General features: G+C 38.1%; 1 protein-coding gene and 1 long non-coding RNA gene across 2 annotated transcripts in view; one reads left to right on the plus strand and one right to left on the minus strand.

Annotated features, from left to right (window-relative positions):
• MTREX (Mtr4 exosome RNA helicase) overlaps positions 1–15,316 on the minus strand; it is a 126,627-nt gene that overhangs the window by 105,751 nt on the left and 5,560 nt on the right. The window contains exons 2-4 of the mRNA XM_011771936.3: positions 5,559–5,696; positions 3,820–3,886; positions 294–356 (exon numbers count right to left, since the gene is read on the minus strand). Coding sequence (XP_011770238.1) covers positions 294–356; positions 3,820–3,886; positions 5,559–5,696 — 268 coding nt within the window. The remainder of the gene's footprint in view (positions 1–293; positions 357–3,819; positions 3,887–5,558; positions 5,697–15,316) is intronic.
• The window catches only part of LOC139363880 (uncharacterized), a 55,115-nt gene that overhangs the window by 34,764 nt on the left and 5,035 nt on the right, over positions 1–15,316 (plus strand). The window lies entirely within an intron of this gene.

Below are 15,316 nucleotides of genomic sequence, written 5' to 3' on the forward strand. Positions count from 1 at the left end.
AAGCTCCGCCTCCCGGGTTTACGCCATTCTCCTGCCTCAGCCTCCCGAGTAGCTGGGACTACAGGCGCCCGCCACCTCGCCCGGCTAGTTTTTTGTATTTTTTTAGTAGAGACGGGGTTTCACCGTGTTAGCCAGGATGGTCTCAATCTCCCGACCTCGTGATCCGCCCGTCTCGGCCTCCCAAAGTGCTGGGATTACAGGCTTGAGCCACCGCGCCCGGCCTGAAACAAGAATTTTAAGAAAAAGAGAGTCTCACAAAACTATATATTAACTGTATCACCCAAAGTACAGACCTTAGCAGCTTTTCCAACTCGAGGTTTAAGTGGTAAATAATCTTCATCTGCAGGAAGCGCAACCTGATAACAAAGTAAAAAAGAAACAAAACAAAACACCTCACCAACTATTTGACAACTGATGTATTTAGCATTCCATAAAGAATGATTGTTTGGAAAATAAAACTGATGAACTAGAATGATGAACTTCAACTGTCTCAGACACTGTAAATCAAATAACTGTCTTTAAGAACAAGGCAAAAAGCTAGTTTCGACACTCAAAAATTACATCTACTTGCTGTCTACAGGTAATAATTGAAAGCTGATGTTTATTTCCCTGAAGAAACTGTGTATTTATTAAAGTTGAAACTACTACAACACAGAAGAATAACAACACAGTGAGTAGAAAACAACATAGAACAAAAAGAGAAACTTTTGAATGCTCATATGCTGACAGGGAATGGCAATTAGAAAAAAGGAGACTCTAGAGATAGTTAAGGGAAAACGAAATTAATAAAGTCTTTGTGCAGTGTGGCGATTCCTCAAGGATCTAGAACTAGAAATACCATTTGACCCAGCAATCTCATTACTGGGTATATACCCAAAGGATTATAAATCATGCTACTACAAAAACACATGCATATGTATGTTTATTGCGGCACTATTCACAACAGCAAAGACTTGGAACCAAGCCAAATGTCCATCAATGACAGACTGAATAAAGAAAATGTGGCACATATACACCATGGAATACTATGCAGCCATAAAAGTTGATGAGTTCATGTCCTTTGCAGGGACATGAATGAAGCTGGAAACCGTCATTCTCAGCAAATTATCACAAGAGCACAAAACCAAACACTGCATGTTCTCACTCCTAGGTGGGAGTTGAACAATGAGATCACATGGACACAGGGCAGGGAACATCACACACCGGGGCCTGTAGAGGGGTGGGAGGCTAGGGGAGGGATAGCATTAGGAGGAATACCTAACGAAGGTTGACAAGTTGATGGGTGCAGCAAACCACTGTGGCACGTGTATACCCATGTAACAAAATTGCACATTCTGCACATGTACCCCAGAACTTAAAGTATAATAATTAAAAATAAATAAAGTCTTTGTGGAGATAGGATAAGATACAACCAACAACACTGGCAGAACAACCATCCTTAGTCTGGAAGGGGAATGTGACAGGTGCAAATAGCCTTGGTGATGGAGGTTATAATCAGAGGACATTTCAACTTGATATCCTCAAGCCTGTGAAGAGGAAAAGTCACCCTGCTGAGAAAGTAAGAAGTGACAAAACGGTGGGCTTAAAGATAATCATGGAGCACAGAAAGGGCTTTTGACCTCTTGAAAATAGAGTTTATTTATTTATTTATCTATTTATTTATTTATTTTTGAGACAGAGTCTTGCTCTGCTGCCCAGGCTTGAGTACAGTGGTGCGATCTCAGCTCACTGCAACCTCCACCTCCCTGGTTCAACAATTTCCCTGCCTCAGCCTCCTGAGTAGCTGGGATTACAGGCACACACCACCACGCTCAGCTAATTTTTTTTGTATTTTTCATAGAGATGGGGTTTCACCATGCCGGCCAGATTGGTCTCAAACTCCTGACCTCAGGCAATCTGCCTGCCTCACCCTCCCAAAGTGCTGGGATTACAGATGTGAACCACCGCGCCCAGTCATGTTTATGTTTTTCCATCTTTTATAAGCCCAGATAACTAAATAGGGTCTAACATATCTTGAATGATCAAATGGACATCGCATCTGTCAGACACTATGTACTATTTCTAAAACATAAGAGACTTTTGGTAGAAAAATAAATATTTTAAAAGATAAATTTCTAAAAATCATGTCCTTTGCAGTAATATGGATGCAGCTGGAGGCCATCATCCTAAGTGATTTAATGCAGAAACAGAAAATCAAATACTGCATAATTCTTGCTATGTTTAGTGAAAGCTAAACATAGGGTACACATGGACATAAACATAGGAACAATAGACACTGAGGACTCCAAAAGCAGGAAGTGAAAGTGGGAAAGGGTTGAAAAACTATTTAATACCTATTGGGTAGTATGTTCACTATTTGGGTGACAGGTTCAACTGAAGCCCAAACCTCAGCATCACACAATATACCCATGTAACAAACCTGCATATGGCTAGGCACAGTGCCTCACGCCTGTAATCCCAGCACTTTGGGAGGCCAAGACGGGTGGATCACCTGAAGTCAGGAGTTTGAGACCAGCCTGACCAACATGGTGAAACTCAGTCTCTACTAAAAATAAAAATAAAAACTAAAAAATAAAAAAAATTAGCCAGGCGTGGTGGCATGCACCTGTAATCCCAGCTGCTTGGGAGGCTGAGGCAGAAGGATTGCTTGAGTCTGGGATGCGGAGGTTGCAGTGAGCTGAGATCGCATCACTGCACTCCAGCCTGGACGACACAGTTAGACTCTTAAAAAAAAAAAAAAAAAAAAAATCAAACCTGCATATGTACCTCCTGAATCTAAAGTTTTTTTTTAAAAAAGATAAGGTTCTAAACCTACATCAAAAGCCTTTTTGTTAATTTGGATTACTCTGCTTATTCAATACACTTTTAATGAGATTCTCCAATTACCTATAAAAATAACTTGCTATAATGTTTATACTATAATAAAAAGTTTTGAGAAGAAAACAGTGTTATAGTTCCATTATGTCCCTAATGTGTATAAATTCTCACTTCTAAATGGATACAAGCTATCACTGACCACCATCTTGTGGCAGAACAAAGAAACTGCAATTTACCAGTCAATGGCGCAAGACTTGAAATAGCATGGAACCTTCAAAAGTAGCACTGTTACTTAACTTTAGGAGTAGGAATGTTCTAAACACCTACTTTATGCTAGGTACTTTACCTAATTTACTTCTATAATCCTCACAACCACACCACTAGGTAGATCCCTTTATCACAAATTTAAAAACTTCAAAAAAACAATGTTTTTTAATAAACAAGTTAAGAAATTTACCCAAGATTGGCCTGGCATGGTGGCTCACGCCTGTAATCCCAGCACTTTAGGAGGCTGAGGCAGGTGGATCACGAGGTCAGGAGTCTGAGATCAGCCTGGCCAAGAGAGTGAAACCCTGTCTCTACTAAAAATACAAAAATTAGCCGGGCGTGGTGGTGCGTGCCTGTAATCCCAGCTACCCAGGAGGCTGAGGCAGGAGAATCGCTTGAACCCAAGAGGCAGAGGTTGCAGTGAGCCGAGATCGTGCCATTGCACTCCAGCCTGGGTGATAACAGTGAAATTCTGCCAAAAAAAAAAAAAAAAAAAAAAAAAAAAGATTGTTAAAATAAGAAACTTACCCAAGATTATAGTTAGGAAAAATGCTGGGGGAGGATCTGAACCCAAGTTTAATTACAAAGCCCCAACTCTTCCACTAGGTACCCCATGGAAACTATTTATTGTTTCCAAGGCCCTCAAGGCTAAACTGTCTGCTGATCATCATACTAGATAGTCCAAAGAAAAATCCCATTTATAACACTAACCTTCTGTATGTTGTTTGTGCTTACCTCATGTGTACACCCTTCAACAGTTTCAACTGATTGTACCTTGACTCTGGGCATCAGGTCTGCCAAACTTAAAAAAAATATTGTTTAAAGTTACACAAAAATAAATTACTTTTCTATAATTTGATAATAAGCCTCACATCGCATTGTTAAGGAAAATGACAATGTCCAATCATCAGTATTCCACACAGGAAAAACTTTGGCTATTAAGAATACATAGAAATGTTTTCACATTATGCAAATACACCCTGAAAATTAAAAATGACCAGTTAACATCCTTTATTACAGATACAGAACATAATGCCAAGGATTATTCAAATAATTATGTCAGCTTAGTTCTAACAACTCTTTTGAATAAAAAGTACCTCTACCAAGCACTGTCACCACTTCAAAACATAAGCTGGTTATAAACCATTGCACAATAAAAAGTATAAAATAAACTAGCCCAATTCATTTGTTGCTATTATTTATAGAGGTGTTCCTGGCCAGGCACAGTGGCTCACACCTATTATCCCAACATTTTGGGAGGCTGAAGTGGGTGGATTACTTGAGCCCAGGAGTTCAAGACCAGCCTGGGCAATACGGCAAAACCTCACTACAAAAAACTCAAAAATTAGCACACGTGGTGGCACACACCTGTAGTCCCAGCTACTCAAGAGGTTGAGGCAGGAGAATCACTTGACCCTGGGGAGGTTTAGACTGCAGTGAGCTATGATCACACCACTGCACTCCAGCCTGGGTGACAGAGTGAGACAATGCCTCAAAAAAAAAAAAAAAGTTCCTTATTCTCATCAAAATCCTACATTATGCTCATCTGTTTAGACTCTGAAAAGGCAAAACTGAATAAACTGAAGAAAAATAGATGTATTTCTGTGCTAGATTCATTATCTTACTGTACTTCTGAGATTTAAGTCAATACTACTACTTTGGACAAACTCAAAAGTTACAAACAAGTAACAATGACTTTAAACTACAAAATATTATTTTGTAACTTATTATAGTAGCCTGGGAAAACGAAGCATCTTAAATATTCCAGTGACACATCTATCACCATTTATAGGAGATAATTTTACTAACTATAACGAACGTTAACTGGTTTAAAAAAAAAAAAAAACTACAGAAATTGTAAACTCTTCATGGTAGTGCCAAGTTCGAATATGGCACATTAGAAGGGAGAAGCAAAGTTGTAAGATCATTACCACAATAGAAAACAGGTCAGCCAAGGGTACTGGCATCAACATTTAGAAAGTTCCAGCTTCCAACATCAGATAAATACCAGCAATTCCAGCCACAGATGACCATAGCAGGAGTCTTGAGATGCACAGCCACTTTACATGCAACAATGAAAATCTAATTCCCTCTAATGTTCCTTCCCACTTATTCCTTCTACTGAGTTAGCTTTATTTTTTTCTTTTATTCCACTCTTCCAGTTATCCTCTTCCTGAGGCATTAACACATAAAGAAAATGTATTTCTTTTAAAAAAAAAAAAATCAGGTGTTAAGATTTTTTTCTCAAAACTGGATTCTAAAGTATTAAAAGATGAGTATTTTCTATATTGCTTTCCAATTCCCCAAACTTCAGTAAGTGTTCTATATTTACATGCCTGTATAAAAATAGAAAGAATACCTTCATTTCTTGAACACAGGCATATATCTAAGTAGCAACATGGAAACAAGTTTTAAAATCTCATGCAACCACCTGAATTATGAGTTATTAACATTTAGGACTTTGGAAATATTACCTTAAGTCTTCAGTTATTGACTCTTCTATCCTGGGCTTCTTTCCAAAAACGGGTTCATCTGTACCTTCGAAATCTACATCCCTCTTATTTTTTCCATTATTAGTTGATTCTGATTGTAATTTACCATCAAAACGTTTCCTGAAAAGTAAATAGTTTGGAATGAATTCTGCGATATCCACTTTTACTTTAAAGGCAACATGATAAAATACTGCTCTACACCGTTAACAGAAAGTCATGTTTTAAATAGATGAATATTACAAACAACAACTGGCTAAAGCCCAGAATACCTTAACCTAGTAAAACTGAATACTACCGCATTTGTATTTCATTTTTCTTTGAAGGTTTAAAATTATTTTAAAATTCACATTAACGTAATTATTAAATATATTTTCTTTAAAACTGTAAAGTAAAACACCATTAGACATTAACATGAGTTACTTTAACAAACATTTAATGCTTTCTCTAAAGCCATGATACTACTATTTGGAAGAAAATGTTTTTCTGTGATTAGATTTGCTGGTTAAAAGTAATGACAATAAATGATGTTTGGAGCCAGGCACGGTGGCTCATACCTGTAATCCAACCACTTTGGGAGGCTAAGATGGGTGATCACTTAGGGGTCTCAGGGGTCAGAGACCAGCCTGAACAACGTAGCAAAACCCCATCTCTACTAAAAATACAAAAATGAGCTGGGTATGATGGCGCACGCCTGTAGTCCCAGCTACTCGAGAGGCTGAGACAGGAGAACTGCTTGAACCCATGAGGCAGAGGCTGCAATAAGCTGAGATCGTGCCACCGCACTCCACCCTGGGAGACAGAGCAAGACTGTCTCAAAAAAATAAGTAAATACAAGGTTTGGTACACTGAATATCCATAGGGGAATTCAATCTGACCTTTACTTCATCATACACAAAAATCAATTCCATGTGAATTTTAGATCTAACTGTGAAAAGGCAAAAACAACAAAGAATCTAGAAGATAAAATGAGAAAATTATCTTCCGAACTTCTTAACCAGGACAGAAAATAAGGGGTGAGGACTATAAATCAATTATTAAAAGATAACCCAATTAAAAAATGAGCAAAGGGCTTAGCGGGCACTTTAGAAAAGAGGATATTCAAATGGACAACAAGCACATGAAAAGGAGCTCAACATCATTACTTATGACAGAATTGTAAATTAAATAATATTACGTCAGTGACTCAAACGTTTTGGTTCCAGAATCCTTTCTCAGTCTTAAAAGTTATGAGAAACTCTAATGAATTTTGTTTATGTGGTTATATCTGTTGATATTTGCAATATTAGATATTGAAACTAAAAAATTTTAAAATACTTATTAATTTACTTTAAAATGGCAATAGTAAAACCACTACATATTAACATGAGTAACATTTTTGGTAAAAAAATAACTATTTTGTAAAAAAATTTTAATGAGAATGGCATAGTTTTTATATTTATATATTTCTCATGTCTGGCTTAACAGAAACAGCAGGACTCTCACCTGGTTCTGTATTCAACTTGTTAAGACACATTGTTTTGGTCAAAGCATATGAAGAAAAATCTAGCCTTATACAGATATGTAACTAAAAAAGGACAGGATATTTTAATAGACTTTTTGGAAAACTGTGAATTTGCCCCTCTTATCCCATAACAAAACAGTCACACTCTGAGAACTGCTACTCCATTTACAGTCATGAATTGTGCAAACAATTTTGAGCCAAAGCCAAACATAAAAATATATTTTGCATTATTCCACTTACATAACAGTCCCAAACAAAAAAAATTAACACATGTTGTTTTCAGGATAGTTATTTTTCTAAGAGGCACAGAGGGGTTTCTGTAATATTCTGTTTTTTTGCACAGAATGGTGGCTGCATGGATGTGTTCATATACTCTAGAAATCCATCCCATAATCTGCACACTTTTATGTTCTATTTAAAGAATTTTTAGGCCGGGCGCGGCAGCTCACACCTGTAATCCCAGCACTTTGGGAGGCCGAGGCTGGTGGATTACAAGGTCAGCAGATAGAGACCATCCTGGCTAACACGGTGAAACCCTGTCTCCACTAAAAATACAAAAAATTAGCCGGGTGTGGTGGTGGGTGCCGGTAGTCCCAGTTACTCGGGAGGCTGAGGCAGGAGAATGGCGTGAACCCGGGAGGTGCAGCCTGCAGTAAGCCGAGATCGCGCCACTGCACTCCAGCCTGGGCGACAGAACAAGATTCGTCTCAAAAAAAAAAAAAAAAAAAGAATTTTTAATATAGGGTAACACAATAATACCGATTCATATGCTTGAACAACCTTTCCATAATGAAGTTCATTCTTTGATACTTAGCAAAACCTAAAATTTATAATTTCTGTCACCCCCAATTTTGCGAAAAAGCTATTCATTCTAGTCCCATTTTTGTTGCTACTTATGCGAACCTCTTCTGGACAGGCCATCAACATCCTTGGGCCTCGGTAAAATAAGACATTTGGACAATAACTAAGATCCTTTCTAAGGGTAACATTCTATTATTCTATCTCTGAGTAAGCAACAACTAAGCCACTGTATTTAAAACACTCTATCAGGAGCTGGTTCAAGTCTATAAAACTAAGAAACATGAAAGTTCCCAAACCTTTGAGAAACTGAAATTCATGGTAGAACACTCCTAGTCAGAAGGGCTATATTACTCTTTAATACTGCATGTCAGACTTTTAGGACTCCAGTTATTTATTTCTCTTATAACTTGCTATGTATGTCACATGTGGAACTTGCACACAAACACAGAAGTTATCCAGGAAGGCTGGAAATGAAGTGTTGCAGATAACCGGCTTACATTTTAAGGATAAGGCTTTAATTTACTGAAACCATCTGAGAATGTTATTCTTCTTAGTTCATAAGGGTAGCATGCTCTATATAAAGCACAAGAAAAAGCACCAAATTGGTCATTAAACCCAAACAACAAATTTGGCCAACATCTAATTATAACTTATTGGCGAACAAACCCAAACTGTGATAACTAGCCTGTAATCACAGAGGATAAAAATCAATCTCTAACCTATAGAGGAATTTGGCAACACCTAGCAACACATTCTAAAATGTTAAGGTCATGAAATTCAAAGACTAGTATATACTACATGAGACAAAAAAGACATGACAACCAAATCACTTCTTTTTTTTTTTTTTTTTTTTTTTGAGACGGAGTCTGGCTCTGTCGCCCAGGCTGGAGTACAGTGGCCGGATCTCAGCTCACTGCAAGCTCCGCCTCCCGGGTTCACGCCATTCTCCTGCCTCAGCCTCCTGCGTAGCTGGGACTACAGGCGCCCGCCACCTCGCCCGGCTAATTTTTTTTTGTATTTTTTAGTAGAGACGGGGTTTCACTGGGTTATCCAGGATGGTCTCGATCTCCTGACCTCATGATCCGCCCGTCTCGGCCTCCCAAAGTGCTGGGATTACAGGCTTGAGCCACCGCGCCCAGCCAAATCACTTAATTCTATATAGAATTATTTTCTTATAAAGGACATTAAAGCAATTGGCAAAATCTGGATAAGTCTGCAGATTAGGTAACAGTACTGTATCAATATACAATTTCCTAATTTTGATAACTATAAACTGAACTGTGGTTACATAAAAGAATGCTCTCATCTTCGGAAAACACACACTAAGCAACTTAGGAATTTAGAGGTAAATGGGCAACATATCTGCAACTTACTCTAAACAGTTCAGAAAAAAGCATATATCCACAAACATACACATACACATATGCATGTATGGGAAGGAAAAGGAAGAGAGGATAAAGTAAATGTGGTAAAATGTTAAAATTTAGAATATTTGAGTGAAGGTGTACAAGAATTTTGGTGCCATTCTTACATATTTTCTCTAAGTCTGAAATTATGTCAAATAAGAAGTTTTTTTTTTTTTTAAGTACTCACACTGTTAAGTGTGCACTGTTAAGTGTTAATAATAGTTAAGCAGTGACCGTTGTGCATAACCATTGTGTCTCGCCTAGAGAAGAACATGTGCCAAGCAGAAGTATTTGGTCTTTTTAAACTTTTATTTTAGGTTTGGGGGGTACATGTGAAGGTTTGCTACGTAGTTAAACACATCATGGAGGTTTGCTGTACATATTATTTCATCACCTAGGTATTAAGGCCAGTGTCCAAGAGTTATGTTTTCTGCTCCTCTCCCTCCTTCCAACCCCCTACAAAGTAGACCCCAGTGTCTGTTGTTTCCTTCTTTGTGTTCATAAGTTATCTTTTAGCTCCCATTTATAAGCAAGAACATGTGGTATTTGGTTTTCTGTTCCTGCATTAGTTTGCTAAGGACGATCTTATTCTTTTTCATGGCTACATAACATTTCACAGTGTATATGTACCACATTTTCTTTATTCAATCTGTCATTGATGGGCATTTGGGTTGATTCCATGTCTTTGATATTGTGAATGGTGCTGCAATGAACATTCACATGCATGTGTCTTTATGGCAGAATGCTTTATATTCCACTGGATATATACCCAGTAATGGGATTGCTGGGTCTAACGGTGTATCTGTTTTTAGCTCTTTGATGAATTGCCATACTGCTTTCCACAACGGTTAAACTGATTTACACTCCCACCAACGGTTTTAAGCGATCCCTTTTCTCAGCAACCTTGACAGCATCTCTTATTTTTTTAGTTCTTAGTAATAGCCATTCTGACTGGTGTTAGATGGTATCTCATTGTGGTTTTGATTTGCAATTCTCTAATGATCAGTGATATTGAGCTTTTTTTACGTTTGTTGGCCCCATGTATGTCTTCTTTCGAGAAATGTCTGTTTGTGTCCTTTGTCCACGTTTTAATAGGATTGTTTTTCTCCTGTAAATTTAAGCTCCTTATAAATGCTGCATATTAGACCTTTGTCAACGGTATAGTTTGCAAAAATTTTCTCCCATTCTGTGGGTTGTCTGTTTACTCTGTTGATAGTTTCTTTTGCTGTATGGAAGCTCTTTAAGTTTAATTAGAGCCCACTTGTCAATTTTTACTTTTGTTGCGATGGCTTTTAGGCTGGGCACGGTGGCTCAAGCCTGTAATCCCAGCACTTTGGGAGGCCGAGACGGGCGGATCACGAGGTCAGGAGATCGAGACCATCCTGGCTAACACGGTGAAACCCCGTCTCTACTAAAAAATACAAAAAACTAGCCGGGCGAGGTGGTGGGCGCCTGTAGTCCCAGCTACTCAGGAGGCTGAGGCAGGAGAATGGCGTAAACCCGGGAGGTGGAGCTTGCAGTGAGCTGAGATCCGGCCACTGCACTCCAGCCTGGGCGACAGAGTGAGACTCCATCTCAAAAAAAAAGTTTAATTAGATCCCACTTGTCAATTTTTGCTTTTGTTGCGATGGCTTTTGGTATCTTCGTCATCAAATCTTTGCCCATTCCTAGGTCCAGGATGATACTGCCTAGGTTGTCTTCCAGGGATTTTGTAGTTTTGGATTTTACATCTGTCTTTAATCCATCTTGAGTTGATTTTTGTACATGGTATAAAGAAGGAGTCCACCTTCAATTTTCTGCATATGGCTAGCCAGTTATCCCAGCACCATTTACTGAATAGCGAGTTTTTTTCCCATTGCTTCGTTTTGTTAGCTTTGTCAAAGATCAGATGGTTGCAGATACGTGGCCTTATTTCTGGCTCTCTATTCTGTTCCATTGCTCAATGTGCTTGTTTTGTACCAGTATCATGCTGTTTGGTTACTGTAGCCTTGTAGTATAGTTTGAAGTAGGGTAACGTGATGCCTTCAGCTTTGTTCTTTTTGCTTAGGACTGCCTTGGCTATTTTTGGTTCCATATAAATTCTAAAATAGGTTTTTCTAGTTCTGTGAAAAATGTCATTGGTAGTCTGATAGGAATAGTATTGAATCTGTACATTGCTTTGGGCACTACAGCCATTTCCATGATACTGATTCTTCCTATTCATGAGCATGGGTTGTTTTTCTATTTGTTTGTGTCTTCTCTGATTTCTTTGAACAGTATTTTGTAATTCTCATTGCATATATCTTTCACCTCCCTGGTTAGCTGTATTTCTAGGGTGTGTGTGTGTGGGAGCGGGGAAGGTCTGTGGCAACTGTGAATGAGATTGCCTTTCTGATCTGGCTCTCGGTCTGGCTATTGTTGATGTATAAGAATACTAATCATTTTTACACACTAATTTTTGTATCCTGCAGCTCTGCTGAAGTTGTCAGCTGAAAAGTGAGTGTCTGGGCCCAGACTATGGGGTTTCCTACATATAGAATCATGTTGTCTACAAACAGATAGTTTGACTTTCTCTCTTCCTATTTGGATGCCCTTTCTTTCTTTCTTTTGCCTGACTGCTCTGGCTAGGACTTCCAATACTATGCTGAATAGAAGTGGTGAGAAAGGGTAGCCTTGTCTTGTGCCAGTTTTCAAGGGGAATGCTTCCAGCTTTCACCTGTGCACTATAATGTTGGTTGTGGATTTGTCAGAGATGGCTCTATTATATTGAGGTATGTTCCTTCAATACCTAGGTTACTGAGTTTTTAACATGGAGGGGTGTTGAATTTTATCGAAGGCCTTTTCTGCATCTACTGTGGTTTTTTGTCTTTAGTCTCTGTTCATGTGATGAATCACATTTATTGATATTTGTATGTTGAACCAATCTTGCATTCTGGGGATGAAGCCTACTTGACCATGGTGGATTAGCTTTTTGATGTGCTGCTGGATTTGGTTTGCAAGTATTCTGCTGAGGATTTTTGCATTGATGTTCATCAAGGATAGTGGCCTGAAGTTTTCCGTTGTTGTGTCTCTGCCCGTTGTTGATATCAACATGATGCTGGCCTCATAGAGTAAGTTGGGGAGGAGTCTTTCCTCCTCAATTTTTATGAATAATATCTGTAGGAATGCTACCAGCGTTTCTTTGTACATCTGGTAGAATTCTGCTGTGAATCCATCAGGTCCTGGGTTTTTTTTGGTGGGTAGGCTATTTATTACTGATCGAACTTTGGAGCTCACTACTGGTCTGTTTAGGGAATCAATTTCTTCCTGACTCAGTCTTGGGAGGGTGTATGTGTCTAAGAATTTACCCACCTCTTGTAGGTTTTCTAGTTTGTATGTGTAGAGGTGTTCATAATAGTTTTTGATGGTTATTTCTGTGAAGTCAGTAGTAACATTTCTGTTGTAACTTCTAACTGTGTTTATTTGATTTCTGCCGAGATAGAAAACAATGATGTAAGTGTTCCATAGGTTTTTTTTTTTGAGTTGGGTCCTGGCTGTATTATCCACGGTGGCCCCAGCCTCCCCAGTAGCTGGGACTACAGGCATGAGCCACTGCCCCCAGCTCCACAGTCTTGTACTTCTCTGTACAATTATACACAATCATAAATACAGACTATTTTAAAATGCTAGTGTAGAACAACAACCTTCTTAGTTGATGAAAACTGTATGAAGTACACATATACTCAGAAATAGTTCTATTCTGAGAGCTACAAAGAAGTTAAACTGATAGTAATCCCCAATGGGTTAACTATTGCTCTATGCCACAATGGAATATGTGTTTTTTCTGTGGTTGTTGCCTCTGTCCCCAAAAAAATTTATAGAATAAAAATAATTACAAATATTTGTCAAAATGATTTTAGACTGTCTGGGCAACCTGTTTAACACTATGAAAAGCACTGGTTTAAAATGGATCAGATGCGCATGTAAAAAACAAAACCATACAAGGATTTGAAGAAAACATGACAAAAAATCCAAGAGCAACAAGAATGACAAATGTGACTATATTAAAATTTTTCTGAATGACAAAACACTGGGGAAAATATTGCAATTTACGTTAGAGGAATAATATCCCTAGTCTATAAAGAAGTCCTAAAAATTAAGAAGGACCAACTATTCACTTTTTTCAAGATAAAAAAAAGGTATGAACAATTCTCAAATAAAATCAAATAGCCTCTGAACTTATGATGCTTTGCTTCATTCATACAAAAAGAAATATAAATTAACACGAATTGAAATACATTTAATCATCTATCTCATTGACAAAAATCCAAGTTCAATACACTGTGTGAAAAAGGCCATAAAATACTCTCCCACATTACTGTTTGTATCAACTTTTTATTGCTGCTGTAACAAATTACCATACACCCAGTGGCTTAAAATGGGCCCTCAACTCCTAGGCAGTCCATAGCCTGTTAGGAAAGCAGGCTGCATAGCAGGAGGTGAGCAGCGGGTGAGTGAACATTACTGCCTGAGCTCTGCCTCCAGTCAGATCAGCAGCAGCATTAGATTCTCATGGGAGCACAAACCCTACTGTGAACTGTACATGTGAAGAATCTAGGTTGTGCACTCTTTATTAGAATCTAATGCCTGATGATCTGAGGTGGAAGACTTTCATCCCGAAACCATCCCCCTACCCCTGGTCTGTGGAAAAATTATCTTCCATGAAACCAGCCCCTGGTGCTGAAAAGGTTGGGGACGGTTGGCTTAAAATAGGACAAATTTACTGTTTTATAGTTCAGTAAGAAAGAAGTGCAATATAGGTTTTATAAGACCAAAATTAGGGTACTGTGTTGGCAGGGCTGTGTTCTTACCTGAAGGCTCTGGGGGAAAATCCATTTCCTTGCCACTTCCACTTCTAGAGATCACCCACATTTTCTGGCTTATGACCCCGTTCCTCCACCTTTAAAGTCAGCCAGAGCCCCTCTATTGTTGCTGTCTTTCTGGTTCTCTCCCTTCAGCTTCCTTCTTTCACTTTAAGAATCTTTGTTATCACTTTGGTCCCACCTGGATAATCCAGAATTCTCTCTCCACCTCAAGGTCAACTGATTAGCAGCATGAACTCCATCTGCAACTTTCTCCTTTGCCAAGTAACCTAACAATTTCAAATGTTCTAGGGATTGGGACATGAACATCACTGGGGGACTGTCATTGCTACCACACTGTTGAAAACACAAAATGGTATATCTCCTGTGGAGAGGAATTTGGCTGCACCTAGCAAAAATGCCTACTTAGTTACTCTCTTTGACCTAGTAATTCCAAGAATCTATTCCAAAGATAAAACAGCAAACAACAACAACATGAAACAGACTTATACAAAACAGACATTGTTGCATCATTTGTAACAGCAAAAGACTGAAAATAATACCATGTCCATTCAGAGAACATTGATTGAAGGATTGCAACTATGCAGCTGTTTAAAAAAAAAAAAAAAAAAAAAAGCTCTCTACATATTGATATAGGATGATCTCTTGGTCAAAATATCAAGTAAAAAAAGATGAACAGTTTTTAATGCTACCTTTTGCACAAGAAGTGAGAAATGAAGAAAACTGATAGACAAACATGTACATGCAATTCAGTATTTTCAAAAACAAATGAGACAAAGCAAAAACTAAAGGGGAGGGAGGAAATGGAAGAAGGGGCAAGGATGGAAGCAAGAATGTACTGTTTTAAACTTTGATTTCGGAACTATAAAATCTTTTACATAGTTTCTTAAAAAATAAATTTTTAGCAATTCTTAAAAACTGTAAATACACTGAAACAAATGAACACAATAAATATCAAATTAGTGGCATAAACATTTAGAGAAAAGAACCACTACAGAGTATTTTCACTGTTACCATGATATATTCTGAGGGCAAAAAGAACCACAACTGCATTCAATATCTTATTAATAGTAAAATTATTTTTAAACTATTATAAGTATATATAAGAAAATGTTTAATTATGTAATTGTCAGCAGGAATGAGGATTTTCTTTTTTTTTTTAAACATGTCTCTTTCTGTTACCCAGAAAAG

This window comes from Macaca nemestrina, chromosome 6 (assembly GCF_043159975.1).
Source record: "Macaca nemestrina isolate mMacNem1 chromosome 6, mMacNem.hap1, whole genome shotgun sequence".
Classification (NCBI taxonomy): Eukaryota; Metazoa; Chordata; class Mammalia; order Primates; family Cercopithecidae; genus Macaca; species Macaca nemestrina.